The 15,906-nt window shown below is 35.9% G+C and overlaps 1 protein-coding gene across 1 annotated transcript in view; it reads left to right on the forward strand.

The window, feature by feature from the left end:
- Kcnh5 (potassium voltage-gated channel subfamily H member 5) overlaps nucleotides 1–15,906 on the forward strand; it is a 303,814-nt gene that overhangs the window by 55,534 nt on the left and 232,374 nt on the right. Inside the window, exons 5-6 of the mRNA XM_046461686.2 lie at nucleotides 1,944–2,059; nucleotides 7,375–7,767. Of these exons, the coding sequence (XP_046317642.1) occupies nucleotides 1,944–2,059; nucleotides 7,375–7,767 (509 nt within the window). The remainder of the gene's footprint in view (nucleotides 1–1,943; nucleotides 2,060–7,374; nucleotides 7,768–15,906) is intronic.

The following is a 15,906-nucleotide window of genomic DNA, read 5'->3' on the forward strand; positions in this document are numbered from 1 at the left end:
ATGATGTATTGTGTGACATAATAAGGATGGAGGGAATAGATTTGAGATATATTTATTGACAAATTATAATCTATAAGGCTTAGAAGTGATTGTGTGTGTGTGTGTGTGTGTGTGTGTGTGTAGGAAATAGTGAAAAGAGGATGGTGAATTTCAAGTTTCTGATTTATGCAATTTGAAATATCATGAGGCAATAGATGAAGATCAGGAATGCGTGAATGATGCGGAGTTGGGGCTGGGGGACAAGATGATGATGAGGTGAATTTTGGACATGTTGAATGTCAGACGTCTGTAGAGCATCTTAGTAAGAGGCAGCCAATGGCAAATAGACACCTAGGTCTGACAAAGAGAAGAATCCTCTGCGTTGGTGAGAGCGATTACATGTTTTTATATGGATATTGAGTTTTTAGAGAGCCAGTGGCATCTGGTACCCTTTGTGTCTCTTTCACATTGTACAGGGTGAGCCTTAGGGCTATATATAATTCCAAAACTTAACTTTTTTTTGGATTCTAGTCACTCGGATGAGGTCCATCAGGAAGAAGAAAGCAGGCCTGTCCATCACTGGTGATAGTTTACTTCTTTCCCAACCTAATTATTAAATACATAGAAGGAGCTGAATTGGTGGGAGCAATTCAAAGTAGAAATGAAATCAGAATCAGCATAAAGGATAGTAGTAAAGTATAATGTAACTTTAGGTTGGTGTACTCCCAGAATTTCTTCCTTAACCTTTTATCACGTCTGAATTTTATAATGCCTTTAAAAACTTTCCTTTAGACCCGTAGGAGTCTTTCATTTTTAAGTTGTTTGGCAAATGTCTCAACAATAGGTAATACCATAGAAGTTATCAAATAGTTTTAATGAGATATTTAGTAGATGAGAGCTACTGGATTCCAGAGGAGGAATAGTTGAGGCAGGTTCAGGGTATGGTTGGTTTTATTCCGTTTGTTTGCATCTCATTGACATTCTTTGGAATTAATGATTTTAATAATGGCAATTTGAGGCCCCAGATGAAATTTCTTTCCCATTAAATTCACATTTCTTTCTCCCAGAAGCTACTGCTCTTTCAGAAAGCATTATTAGAATTCTACGTATTTCAAACATAATTTTTAGATATCACTGCCGTTCTTAAGAGAGAAATAACATTTTGCTGTTACAAGGACAATGGAAATATGCAATATGAAGCATAACAAGTGAGATTTGTTAATATTGGTCTTTTTCTACTTACGTGTGTTTATGTGCACACAAATATATGTAGGACCATTTTTATTAGGGTACTATTAGCTGCTATAAAATAACAATAATACTGTATTAGTGTTAATAAAAGAAAAAAATGGTTGATTTGACACAGAAGAAGTGTTTTTCTTCTTCGTATCAGTCCAAGTCAAGTGATCCTGGCTGGCATATGGCATTCTCCCATGCAGTGATTCAGTGACTTTGCCATCTCCGAGGGTCTTATCATTTGCATGCAGCTGGCATAAGGAGGAGAAAGTGTGCAGAAGCCACATTTGCTTCTTAAGTTGTGACATGGATGTGACACACGTCATCTCTGTTTACATTCCACTGGTGAGAACTTGGAATATGTACCTAGTTCCTAGATGCAGGGAGTACTGGGAAATGCTGAGAACTGGAAATAGGCACCGATTTTCCAGCAACAAATCCACACAATGAAAGTGGGAGCACAGAATTTCGTGAACTGCTCTCTGCCTTGGATATCTGATAGACATGAGTAGAACACAAAAGTCACACATAAAAGTTGCTCATTACTTTGTAGACACCCTTCAAGTATAAGTTGTTTGGTGTCCAGGTCAATAAAAAGCATTATATTGATATTTTTCGATTGTTCTGGTGTTATATGGTTGTGAGACCCTTTGAATGTTACCAAGAACATTGGATTCCTTATTAATTATGAATGAAAAACTGACACCTTTTTTTTCTTATTTTTTAAGGTTGGACAAAATTTGCCCGATTGACAAGGGCTTTGACAAATAGCCGAAGTGTTTTGCAGCAGCTTACACCAATGAATAAAACAGAGGTGGTCCACAAGCATTCACGATTAGCTGAAGTAAGTGTGAAACTGACTGGGCTTCCCAAGGTGGTGGTGTTGGTACGTTGTCTTGTCTTCCCCCACATGACTCAGTAGAACTATTTCTGGCTATTAAATTATAAATACTTACCTGGTACTTAGTTTTTCTTTTGCACAAGTGTAGAAATTCCAAATATTTCTTTTTATTCTCTTCAGCTTTTGAAATGGGATTGTAGTTTGGTACATTCAGTGATTGATGCCTGTGGAGTGTGCAGTTTCTTTTGAGCAAATGGGATAACAGATTCCTTTTTCCCACCAATGATATCAAATGATTATTGAGAGTTTGCTCTGTATGTGGCTCTCTGAAAAGGATGTGAAGATAAATAAGGTGTGGGCCCAGTCATCAAAGAGGTAAAGAGATAGCAGAGTAGACTGATAACACAATGTAAAAAAGCCCATGACAAACAGCAGGAGTGCATGTGGTAGCATTAACCCAGATGTGGGACGCTAGAGGAGGCTACCTGAGTGAGGTGACACCTTGGCTGAGTAAACATTGAAGGAAAAATGTATGTACTAGGCAAGTAGAGGAGGGAGGTCAGCATGAGCTGAGGAAGTCTGAGAGCTTTGACTATGATGACTTCAGTGGTCCAATTCATGTAGGGAAGGGAGGGTTATTTAGGGTGGCGTATAGTAACTTGATGGCTGTGGGTGTCTCATGCCAGGAAAATGACAAGATCTCATAGGTGCCTCAGAAAAATTTCTCAAATGGAGATTGCTCCCAACTGTCTACTTTTGTAATCCCATGCTTTTGTTGTACTTATTTAAAAACATTCTAACAAATAGTAATTTAAGAACTTTCATAGCTTTTACCAGCTTGCCTAAGGAATCCAAGGTACGAAAGTGTTTAAGATCCCTTTCTTGACCTACGGGTTCTGTGGAGGATGAGAAGGCAGGGAAAGCAGTTTCAGTAGTAAAGTCCTAGTGGTAAATTAACTAGGATGAACATGACCCAAAGCAAGGTAGTAGTAGCAGAAGTGGGCAGATTGCAGACAAATAAAACATCCTTTTTCTCTTGGTCTGGGGGATTGAACCCAGGGCCCCATGCTTGCTAGGCACACACTCGACCACTGAGCTACATTCTCAGCCCAACACATCTGTAGATAGAGTAGAACTGAGTGTGAAACAAGGGGATGAGTCAAGGACTTCTGGGTAGACAGAGCTGTTGGTTAATGAAATGAGAAATGCAAAAAGAAGGAAGAGAAGGTTTGGAAGCAATAACGAGGATGGTTTTGGACATGTTAAGTGTGAAGTTCCTGTTGGAAATCTAAGTGGAGGTGCCTAAAGGGCAGTGGGATGTATGGGTCTGGCGCTCTGGAGGGATATTTGGGTTTGAGTTGTAGACTTTGCTGTCATCCTCATAGACATGTATTTAAAGCCATAGGATGAGACAGTGTCACCCTGAGAGATTGTGTGAAGATCAGACAGAAAAGGGATGAGGATAGGACTCCCAGGCAGCTAACAGCTTTCCTGTCTGATGTCTTTTGTAATTATCACTTATTTTACTGGTATGAAAGAGCTGAGATGCTAATTGCTGTATCAAAGCTATGCTGAGCATGTAGAAGGCACTCAGGTAACCTACCTCAAAGAGTAGAAAGATAAAGTCAAATTCATATGTTTATCAATTTCCTCTGCCAGAGAAAGTAGCTGAAGCTCTCCAGGGCAACTCTCTCATCTAGTTGTTAGTATGAAATCTGGTTTGTAGAGGGTTAGGAAGTAAAACATGTTCCCAGAATTTAGAGAGCTGTGCAGTTTTTGTTAGCCCATGGCTAACTAAAAGACTCATTATAGTCTTCTGCTCTAAATAACACTGTTAGCTTGGGGTAACTTTAATACTTTGAGGTACAGACATGTTTTTTAAAACTAAAGTAAGGCATAACATAATGAAATGTTTATTAATATCTGTAATATTTAAAAAGATGATATTCAATTAGCACAAAATTTAAAGCAATTATATGCAACTTCTTTTTAAATAACGCCTGTTTGTAAGTACTGCTTGGTTTTGAAGCTACCTCTTCTTTTGCCTTGAGTTGTCCACTTTTTTCTAGAAATTAGGCTGAGGAGGAAGAGTGTTTGACTCTTCAATGTCATGGTCATGATTCTTCTGAATCTTAACTACATTTCATTCAAAGATTTTTTTTTTCCCTCTGTTACACAGCAGGACAAGAACAAGAGATAGGGGATTATTTTTAAAAACCTACCTTGAGTAGAAAGTTTCTTTCCCTTGAGATCTCATCATCTTTATTTTTTACTTTTGAGACAAAACTTTCATTCCTATTTCTTCCCATCTGATTTTTATTTGTTTTGCCTTTTGATATTAGTACTTTCAATTGGTCATCCCTAATTCATAAATTAGTTCTGTTACAAAATTGCTTTCTGTCAGGTTTTAGGCTTGGGTTTAGAGAACACACCGGAATAACAAGGTTTTCAAATAGAGATTTAATCTGTGGTCTGCCGTATGTGGTCTTAGAGTTCCAAACACAGATCCTGAAAAAATACCAACGAAGCACAAGAATGTTGCTTTTCCAATTAGACTCAAAGTAATTTCAGGCTTCTTTCCTTTTCCCAAGACAAGTAAATCTGATCTCAATTCCACCTGATCTCTGAAGGTAGGAGTTTCAGAGATTCCAGACTCTATGTAAGCAGTTAATAATTTCCCACCTGCAGGACATCCTGCTGATTGCCTTCCCTTGGTTCACATGTGTGCTGCCTGGGGCGAATGGCACTTCACCCCTGCCTTGATAGAGCCTGAATCCTGGAAGTCCACACTCCCAGGGCCTCGGAGAGGAAGAATGTATCTGTGTTGGTATAGAAATACATCAGTAAATGTGATTTCACCACCCCCTCCCCAACCCCAGGGCTTATTTCTTGTGAAAGTGCAAATGAAATAACAATGAAGAGGAAGAGTTGTTACTGCTCTGCTCTGCTGGAAGAGCCAGCGACTCAGCTACGATTCAAGTAGTGGTTTGCACATGAGGATGATCAAAACCTTTGTTTTGTTGTTGTTGTCCTTCTCCTCCTCCTGTATCTCTTTAACCCCTTACTCCTCCTCTTTGTCCTCCCCATCCTTCTCTCCCTTTAGCATTTGGGCAACAGTTTACATTTGCTATAGTCACTGTCTGAAGGACTGGGTCGGGAATGTCTAAAGAAACACAGAGATTTTACCTTGAGCTGTACCTTGTCATCACCTAGAAAGGTTTTGAAAATATAGATTCTCTGAGAACCTACCCAAGACCAAATTGAGTCATTCTTTGGAGTGGGGTCTAGTTGTGAACCCCTGTTGCACTTTCTGAAACATCCTCACCTGATTCTTATGTGTAGCCAGACTTAGACACACTGAACCGGAGATGATCCCCTTCTGTCTCCACAGGAGAAGGTTTATATGTCTCCAGGTGCTTATTCATCAACATAATAGGCACAGTATCTAGTAGGGCCCATAATACTTTTAGGAACTCACAAAATGTTTTGATTTCTATTAGCAACAGAACTAAAGATGAACATTTAGGTAAAAAGTTGAATATATGATTTTTAGTATATTCCTGTAAACCACTGTAGTTATAAAATATAACTTTAATTTATTTTTTAATGGGAAAATGGGATCCAGGAAAGCAAGAAGGCCCAGTGCCCAGGGAGGTGGTAGTGTCCTCTGGTGCTGAGTTTGTTCTTATTTTCCAACTCTGATTTCTGTGTGCTCAGACTATAGTCTGTGGAGATACAGCTGGTAAAATACTAATATTGACTGTGAAGGAAATTTTCACGTTTCACACAGTGAAATTGGAGCTGATAGATCAGTGGTTGAAAGGTGAAAGAGAAGGCTGTGATTATGTATGATTCTTTATGTATAATAGTCCAACTCAACATGAGGCTTACATTCCTGGGAGGATAATTTGCTGTGAGTAATTTAAGATCTTATGGGAAAAATATGCCTGGGGTACTGAAAATGTAGGTAAAAACACGAACCATCCTTAAAAACAGTTCTTCTAATCTTCCAACCCCAAATAACAATTATTATGCACAACTGACGAGAATACCAGTGGTGTTTTTCACAATGAAAATAGTTAGAATGGATGTTATATGGTTTTCAGTTATGTAAGTTCTATGTATGAGAAAAACTAGGGCACTCTCCCAAGTTTCAAAAGATGCTTCTGCATTTGTTTTGCTTTGTGGAATAGAAACCATAGAGTTACATGCTAATGAGTATTTTTGTTTATATCTATTCCTACATTTAAATTTTAATGCATTTATGATTTTATTATTTGAATATTTGGACTCAATACCTCTTGGTTTCCATTAGTTCTACAGACACTGAATAATTGGCTGAATAAGATGAACAAAGTCTGTTGGAAACATTATTTCACAAATTTTCTCATACCAAACTCTTTAACACATACACTGTCCTTTGCTTCATTGATGGCAGGAAGCAAAGGTTTTTGATCTGCCTTTAACTCCTTATTGCAATTTCCATGTTCCAGGTTCAAGAAACCAACACTAAGTCCTATATTTGTTAGCTTTGGCTAAGGGTGCCCAAACCTATCATCTTGCTCTTTCATCTGCTTTTGCTCTTTGTTTCTTCTTTTAATCAGAGTAAATCCAGATTCATATATATGAAATTTTTCCATTTGTCAAAAAGGTAGGGAGGAGCAAACCTGAGTATTTAAGTATTATTATTATTTTTTTTTTGCTAAAGGGAACTTGCATCTGACTATAGAGACAACATTTTTAAAGTGCTGGTTTAAGGGAAAAAAAGGAAAAACAAAACAAAATAGGGTGTAACACAACACATTATACTGCTGCTAATCATCAGGGCCCTTGCTGAGTGCCGCTCAGCAGCAAGATCACCAGCAGTGCCCTGGGGTTCTGAGGCTATCAGAACTGAACATGTATTTTCCTCGGGTGCTAAATATGTGCGAAGAATGGATAATAGTGAGTCACACAAATAGCTGTTGGACAGTCAGTGAGAGCCATACAATTCCAGGCTGGCTCACAGAGTGGGTGTGAAGGCAATACTCCCAGGAATATAATCCAGTAATGTTGGGGATTAGTCTTGACTACTGGAGAGTAGGACAGATGGAACAACAGACAGATCCACTTTTGTAGAGAGATTGGACTTGGAATGATTTCTGTTGAACAAACTTTAGGACAACTCAGAAGAGGAAGATGAAATTATGGAGCATGACTGTCCTTAAAACCCAGAGTGGTGACCAATAGGTGGTGATTTGATTGCCTGTATGTTTGAATTCAGTATGAATTGTGCAGAGACATCCAGTTAATTCACATATGCATTTTCTCCCTTTTAGGTCCTTCAGCTGGGATCAGATATCCTTCCTCAGTATAAACAAGAAGCGCCAAAGACGCCACCACATATTATTTTACACTATTGTGCTTTTAAAACTACTTGGGACTGGGTGATTTTAATTCTTACCTTCTACACCGCCATTATGGTTCCTTACAACGTTTCTTTCAAAACGAAGCAGAACAACATAGCCTGGCTGGTACTGGACAGTGTGGTGGACGTTATTTTTCTGGTTGATATTGTATTAAATTTCCACACAACTTTTGTGGGGCCCGGTGGCGAGGTCATTTCTGACCCTAAGCTCATAAGGATGAACTATCTGAAAACTTGGTTTGTGATCGATCTGCTGTCTTGTTTACCTTATGACATCATCAATGCCTTTGAAAATGTGGATGAGGTAAGTGTTTTGGTTTTATTTATTTAGTGGATCATAAGTTTCAGAAAAAAATCAAGATAAAAGAATTCCACTGACAAACTTCTTTTAAGTCCTCACTTTCAGTCTTCATCCTATAGGTTACCTTGCTCTAAGTTACCTTTGGTTTTCATCCACTGTGGCTGTGTCTGGAGCTTGGGGTTGGAGGAGGTGGGGAGAGAACCAGAATGGTAGCATTTGGAATAAAATATAGTTCACAAATCAGACAGTGGGTTAAAAGATGATGTATATAGCCAGGTGTGGATGTGCACCCCTATTATCCCAGCAGCTCAGGAGGCTGAGGCAGGAGGATTGCAAGTTCAAAGCCAGCCTCAGCAACAGTGAGGTGCTCAGCAACTCAGTGAGACCCTGTTTCTAAATAAAATACAAAATAGGGCTGGGGATGTGGCTCAGTGGTTGAATGTCCCTGAGTTTAGTCCCTGGTACCAAAAAAAAAAAAAAAGATGATATATATATATATATATATATATATATATATATATATATATATATATATATGGGCTGGGGATGTAGCTTAATGGTTAAGTGCCCCTAGGTTCAATTCCTGGTACAAAAACAACCCAAAAACCGATGTATGTACATTAAAAAAAACAAAAAACAAAAAAACTGCAGCATTTTAAAACTCTGTGCATCCATAAGTCTTACTGACTTATCCTCTCCAGATACATATGGTATCAGTGCTGGATTTAACATAAAGATGAGAAAATTTTCATGGGAGAGCAGTTCTTGAATTTTTGCCATTTTGGTTTCTGCTTTTGTTTGAAGTTTTATCAGAATACTTTTGTGGGTAGAAACTTATTGGAGACTTCTGATGTTTGGTCTCCTTGAAGGGTCTGCTCCTTTAGTGTTGTCACAGCAATTAGAAGTACTTAAAATATACAGTATCTTAAAAGACTACTTCATTTATAGTTTCTTAACCTCTAACTTAAAAGTGAGTGATTTATCAGTATATTGTGAACATTTTCCATGTTAACAAATCTGTATATCAGAAAGTTGAGACTGGAGGATTGTAAGTTTAAGAAAACAAAGCCATATCTATAATCACTCAGAATTTTAATGAATAATTTATTTTAAAACAGAGTGGATTATTTGTAAGTTGCTGTACCAAGCTATTAGGGTTCAACCAATAATTTCAATCTAGAATATAATCTCAATATGGACTATGAGTCAATACAGAATATCTTTATTATTAAAATACTTTCATAATGATAATCTTACTAAATTAATTTTGCTGAAGACTCTACTATGTCCATGTTAGACTGCTCAGTTGAAAGATTTTCTGCTACACTGTTATTGCTCTTGTTATTCTCTGTGTGTTGGGAGGTAGATCAAAATTTTCTTTGGTGAGTTTTTCCATAAAACTTCTATATTCAGTCAACTCTAATGGTATTAAAATTGATTTCTCCAAGAGACATATTCTGATACAATAGATATAATTGTTGGTTTAAAAATTGTGGAAAAGGAATCATAAGTAGTTCATGTTGTAATTTTAGATTTTTTCTGCATCCAGTTTTTAAAGCTATGTTTGATTCTTTCAAATTTACCCTCTGGAAAGGGTTAAAAGTAGTCAAATTTAAAATATTAGCTTGGTACAGCAAGAAAGTTGTCAATATCCATCTAGTTTTACCTGCATGTTTATCAGATTCTTTGCTCATACTATATTCAGTTGCATTCTTGGCTGTTTTTCTGTAGATTGGCTCATTAGTATCCATTAGGTAGCATCCAGGTTAGCATTCCAGTGGCCTTCCTGCATCATTCTTAAGTAGCTGTAATTAATATCTTCACCATTTTTCATCTTCACTCATGGACATGCATACAATTAATATAGTTAACATTATTTTGCTTTGTTGTTCAAAAGCACTGTAGCAGATGGTGGATGATCTGGGGTCTTAGCTTTTTCAAGGGCATGTTTTGTGGTGAGACTTTGGGATGGTTTCTCTTTCTCAGTTTCCATATTGTGAAGAAGGAAAAGGAATGCTTGTCTTTTATATCACAAGATGGTTACAAGAAATAAATTGGAAAAGAGGCATTAATGAAATATGGATTTCTGTCAGTCTGATGGGATATTATTATCTCATTTCTAATAATTTCATTTATATAACTGCTTTACAAATTCTGTGGTGGAGAAGAATGCATCTTCTATCTCCTTGGTATGCCTTCATTGTACTGCGTACATCCTAGAGACTCACTGACAGGAAGCAATCCGGTGTTAGCAAGGTTTTGGTAAATTGTACAATGTCACAAAAATAAAATGGAACTTAAACATAATGAACTGCGCTAGTGGTGACTTGGGAGTAAGAGAGCATATGAGTCTGAAAATTGCAATTTAATCCTCTAAGCTGCTGGTGTGCAGAATGACTGAGAGGACCTAATAATGCTCTTTATTTTCAAGACCATCAACATACTCTCTGAAGGTAATTTGATTTTTAGGAATTCATGAACTGGCTATGTGATTTTTTAAAAAGTCAACCATGAGGCAGGAAAGACAGGGTTTATTAGAGAAAGCCTTCTGTCTGAAAAGAAGGAATACAAGTTTCCTAGAAAAAATAAACAGAGGGAAAAGATGCTCTCACTAAGAATCCAAATAGAACTGAGCTTTTTGGAGCAGGCATTGTATCGACTTTAGAAGGTGTAGGGAGCTTGATTTCTGGGAGCTTAAGGGTAGCTGAGTCATGGAACATGAGAGGATGATGGGTCAGCTTCAGAGAACACATTGGTCAGCATAGAGGGTGTAGGAAACCTGATACACAGGGAATTTAGATGATGAGGAGTGCTGTTACTACCTGATAAACAAGGTAAACTAGGTCAGAACAAAATGAAATTGGGAAAAAGATCTCTTGTGTGTTGATTCAGCAAGAAAAAAAAAGAATGAACCAGAAATTTCCAAGTGGAAGTATATAAATATTTTTAATTTTTGAAAAGCTTTTAGGAAGCCATTTATAGATTATATTTTTTTCATGAATTATCCTTGTCAAGCTGTCACGTGTATATTTCATTTTATATGTTTATGTTATAATTTCATCTCTAGTCACCAAAATGAGAATTAGAAGTCAGAAAGACTAATTATGCTTGTAGATTTTAGTGACTCTTGTCAGCCTAGAATCTCTTTTTGTCCTTTTTGCCTTCTCAGACCTTTTACCAAAAGTAGTAGATTGGAATCATTATTTAAAACCATTGCTTTTAAAATTGAAATCTAAATACTGTTTGGGTGGTATAGGTGGGAATTACTTAATTTTTCTGTTTAATTTTTCTAGCCTTAATCTTACTCTCTTAGTCTGCTGTGTACTGCTGGAACAAAATATCACAGACTGGGTCATTTATAAAAAACAGAAATCCATTTCTTATACTCTCAGGGCTGGAAGTACAAGATCAGGGAGCTGGTGAGGCGCTTCTCACAGAGTTCTCACATAGCAGAGGGCGGGAAAGCGAACCTTTTTATAGGGACGTGAATCCATCTGTGAGGATGGAGCTCTTGTGACCTAAACACCTCTATCAGGTCATATTTCCTGATACTGTTGCATTGGGGATTAAGTGTCATCAGGAGTTTTGTGGGAGACAAACACATTCAAACTGTAACACTGTTCAGTCCTCCTTGGAATTGGTTGATTTCTCTTTTTACTGTTCCCTACATGATGAAGCCATGTCAACGTTCAGTTCTATACAATCTTCTTCAACTCTATAAAGAGCATGAAGCATTTTAAAATAGACTTTCAGAGCAGTTTTAGGTTGACAGAAAAATCAAGGGGAAGATACAGGGATTTCCCATATACCCCTCACATACCTGCATATACAGATTGACCTGCTATCAAAATCCCACACCAGAATAGTACATTTGTTACAACTGATGAACCTATATGGATACATCATCATAACCCGAAGGTGACGGTTCACCCTTTGTTTTGTGCATGTGCTGAATTTTGACAATGTATGAAGACAGGTATTCACTGTTGAATTATCAGATTATAATTTCACTTCCCTAAAACTCCTGTGTGCTCTGCTTATCATCAGTCCTTCCCTGCTAACCCCAAGTAACCATTGCTTCTCTGTCTCCTTTCCCAGGTGTCACATAGTTGGAATCAGATAGTTTGGAGGCTTTTCATATTGGCTTCTTTCACCTAGTACTATGCATCTATGGTTGCTCCATGTCTTTTCAAGTTTTGTTAGATCATTCTTTTCAGTGCTGAATAACAAATCATTGTTTGATGTACCACGATTTATTTATTCATTCACCTACTGAAAGACATCTTGGGTGCTTCCAAGTTTTGTCAATTATGAATAAAGCTGCTATAAACATTAGTGTGAGGATTTATATGTGGATATAAGTTTTCAGCACATTTGGGTAAATATGAAGGAACATGATTGCTGTATCATATGGTAAGAATGTGTTTAGCTTTGTAAGAAACTGCCAAACTGTCTTTCAAACAGGCTGAACCATTTAGCATTTCCATCATTAATGCCTGAGAGTTTCTGTTGTTCACATCCGTTGCCAGCATTTGATAGTGTTTTGGATTTTGGCCATTCTAATAGATCTGTTGTGGAATATCATTTTAATTTGTAATTCTCTAATAATATAATGATATTGAACATTTTTTCCTATGCTCATTTGTTATCTGAATATATTCTTGGGTGAGATATCTTTTTGGATCTTTCATGCATTCATTGGTTAGGTTGTTTATCTTCTCATTGTTGAATTTTAAGTGTTCTTTGTGTATTTGGGATAACAGCTATATATCAGATATGTCTTTTATAAATATTTTCTACCAGCCTATGGCATGTCTTGACAATGTCTTTCACAAATCAGAATGCTTAATTTTAATGAAGTTCAGCTTATCAACTATTTCTTTCATGGTTTGTGCCTTTGGTATTACATCTAAAAAGTGTTCATTATAACCAAATCACCTAGATTTCTTTTATTACTATGGTTAAGAATATGTTGTCTCCCATGAAACTCATTTTGAAATTTAATCCCCATTATGAGGTCTTCAAAGGTATATCCAGGTGTGACATTTTAGAAGTGATTAGAGCTCTGTCCCCATGAGTGGGTTAATCCATTTATGTGTGATGACTGGATTAATAGACTGTGGTGGGTAAACTCTGGAGTGGGTCTTCTATGAAAATCAATTTGATTTTCTTTCATGTGCTCCCTGGCTCATGTGGTACCTGTATTGCCCCTGGACTCTACCATCAAGAGGGTCACCATCAGATGTGGTTCTTTGGCCAGAACCATGGGCCCCAAGTAATTTTCTTTTCTTTATAATGTGGCTATAGTATTATGTTAGAAACAGAAAATGGACTAAAAGTTTTATATTTTTGTGTTTTCATAAAGTATGTGATCCATTTTGAGATTTTTTTTTTTTGTGGAAGGTAAAAAGTCTGTTTCTAGATGCATTTTTTTTTTTTTGCATGTGGATATCCAGTTCCATTGCTGTTTGTTGAAGGATGATATTTGCTCAATTGTGTTGCTTTGCTCCTTTGTGAAAAATCAGTTGACTATATTTATGTTCCTCTATTTCTAGGTTCTCTATTCTGCTGATTCATCGATTTGTTAATTAATGTGTTAATTAATTGTTAATTAAATTAATTTGTTAATTAATCCATCACTAATACCATTGTGTCTTCATTGCTATAACTTTACAGTAAGTTTCAATCAGGTAGCATCAGCCAGTCCTCTAAAGTTGTTCTCATTCAGTGTTGTATTGGCTATTCTGATATTTTTGCCCCTTCATATAGATTTTAGATTCAGTTTGTTAACATCCATTATCTAACTTGCTAGGGTTTGAATTGAAACTTTGTTGGATTTATAGTTCAAATTCAGAGAAACTGACACCTTGACAATATTGAATCTTGTTATCTGTGAACATGGAATATCTATTTATTTTTGATAGCTTTCATCAGAATTTTGTGGATTTTTTTGTCATATAGATCTTGTACACATTTTGTTAGGTTTATACTTAGATTTTTCATTTTGGGGAGTGCTAACAAATTGTGTTAGTGTTTAAATTCCCCTTGTGCATTGCTGGTATGTAGGAAGGCAATTGTCTTTTTAAAAATTATTATTATTTTTTTAAATTTTGAGACAGGGTTTCACCAAGTTGCTTAGCACCTCATTTAGTTGCTGATGGGGGCCTTGAACTTATGATCCTCCTGCCTCAGCCTCCTGAGTCATTAGAATTAGGATTATAGGCACTTACTCCTTTTTTTATTTACCAGCTCATGTCTACATTGTGAATCATGTCATTGTTGAATGAATATAATTTTATTTTTTACTATCCACATAGGGTATCTGTTATTTCCTCTTCTTTACTTATTGAATTAGCGAATTTCCATTATGATATTGAAGAAAAGTGGTGGGAGGAAAACATCCTTGCTTCTTTTTTGATCTTAGTGGGAAAGCTTTTAATTTTCTCACTATTAAGTGGGATGTTTAATATAGGTTTTCTGGTATATATTCTTTGTCAAGTTGAAATTTCTCTCCATTATTATTTTTCTAAGAAATTTTATTATGAATAGGTATTGAATTTTGTCCAAAGCTTTTCTAACATATATTGATATGATCATGCAATTTTTCTTCTTTAGCATCTTGATTATTTGATTTGCAAATGTTGAGCCAATCTTGAATTCCTGGTCATGGTGTGTAATTTTTTTTGTACATTGTTTTGTTCTGTTTTCTAATATATTGTTGAAAATTTAGCATCTGTGTTTATGAGAGAGATTAGTCTGTAGTATTTTTTTTCAGTAATATCTTTGGCTTTGGTATTAAGCTAACGCTGGTCTCATGAAATGAGTTAGTAAGTTTTCTCTTTGTTCCTACCTTCTGGAGGAGATTGTAGAGAATTCCTATCATTTCTTCCTTAAATGTGTGGGAGAATTCACTGAACTTATCTAGGCCTGATGTTTTCTGTTTTGAAAGGTTATTATTGACTCAATTTATTCAATAGATGAAGTCCTATTTAGATTGTTTATTTTTATTTGATTTTTAGCAGATGTTTCTTTCAAGGAGTTAATACATTTCATTAGGTCATCAAATTTGTCAGTATATAGCGGTTCAAAATATTCCTTAGTTATCATGTTAATATCCATAAGATTTTCAGTTACATAGTGGTATTCTTCTCTTTAATTTCTGATATCAGTAATTTGTGTCTTCTCTATTTTTCTTAGCTCAGCTAAAGGTAGATAAATTGTATTTTTTTCAAAATTGTATTCGTTTTTCAAATTGTATTAATTTTGTTGACTTTTTATTGACTTCCTATTTTCAGATTTATTGATTTATTTTCCAATTTTTATTATTTGTTTTATTCTACTTTGGGATTTAATTTGCTCTTCTATTTCTTGCTAAGGTGAAAGTTTAAGTAATTGATATAATATCGTTCTTCTTTTCCAGTATGTACATTCAAAAACTACAAAATGTTCTCCAAGCATTGCGTTCACTATAGCACAAATTTTGTTAAGTTATATTTTAATTTCATATTGTTCAGAATATTTTTAATTTCCCAAGATTTTTTTTGTTTGACTAATGTGTCATTTAGAAGCATGTTATTTAACCTCTAAATGTTGAAGACTTTCCCAGGGATTCTGTTATTGATTTCTGATTTAACTGAAAGCAGGCATTGCATGATTTCTGTTCTTTTTAAAATAAGTATAGTGATTTTTGTAATAATTTTAAAAAATTACATTTTATTGAGTATTAGATTAGTGGTTTACTCATACTTCTTTCATCCTTTACTTCTACTAAAGAATTGAAATCCAACAGAGATCTTTAGGCAACTGAAGGTTAGGCACTGTATCAAAGGCAGACATTATGCTTCCACAAGTCAGACTCCTGTCTTTCTAACTCATCTTTTTTTTTTTTTTTTTTGCAGTACCTACCATAATGCCTAGCACTCAATTGCCATTCTATGAATATTTCTGTTGAAGTGAATGAGGCCATTAAGGCTTATCAAAGTCTCCAAAATATACGTACTTCTTGTAAATAATGGGAAAGACAGGACCAGAAGGAGATCTTTAATAGCCTAACCTTAGCTGTACTCCTAACTTCTCATGGATAAGAGGACTGCTCACATCTCTCATAAGTTCCTTCCCATACATACTTTTATGCTCATATGT

This window comes from Marmota monax, unplaced genomic scaffold (genome assembly GCF_021218885.2).
Source record: "Marmota monax isolate L192 unplaced genomic scaffold, Marmota_monax_Labrador192_F-V1.1 WCK01_AAM20220418_F8-fsc00001, whole genome shotgun sequence".
In the NCBI taxonomy this organism is placed as follows: Eukaryota; Metazoa; Chordata; class Mammalia; order Rodentia; family Sciuridae; genus Marmota; species Marmota monax.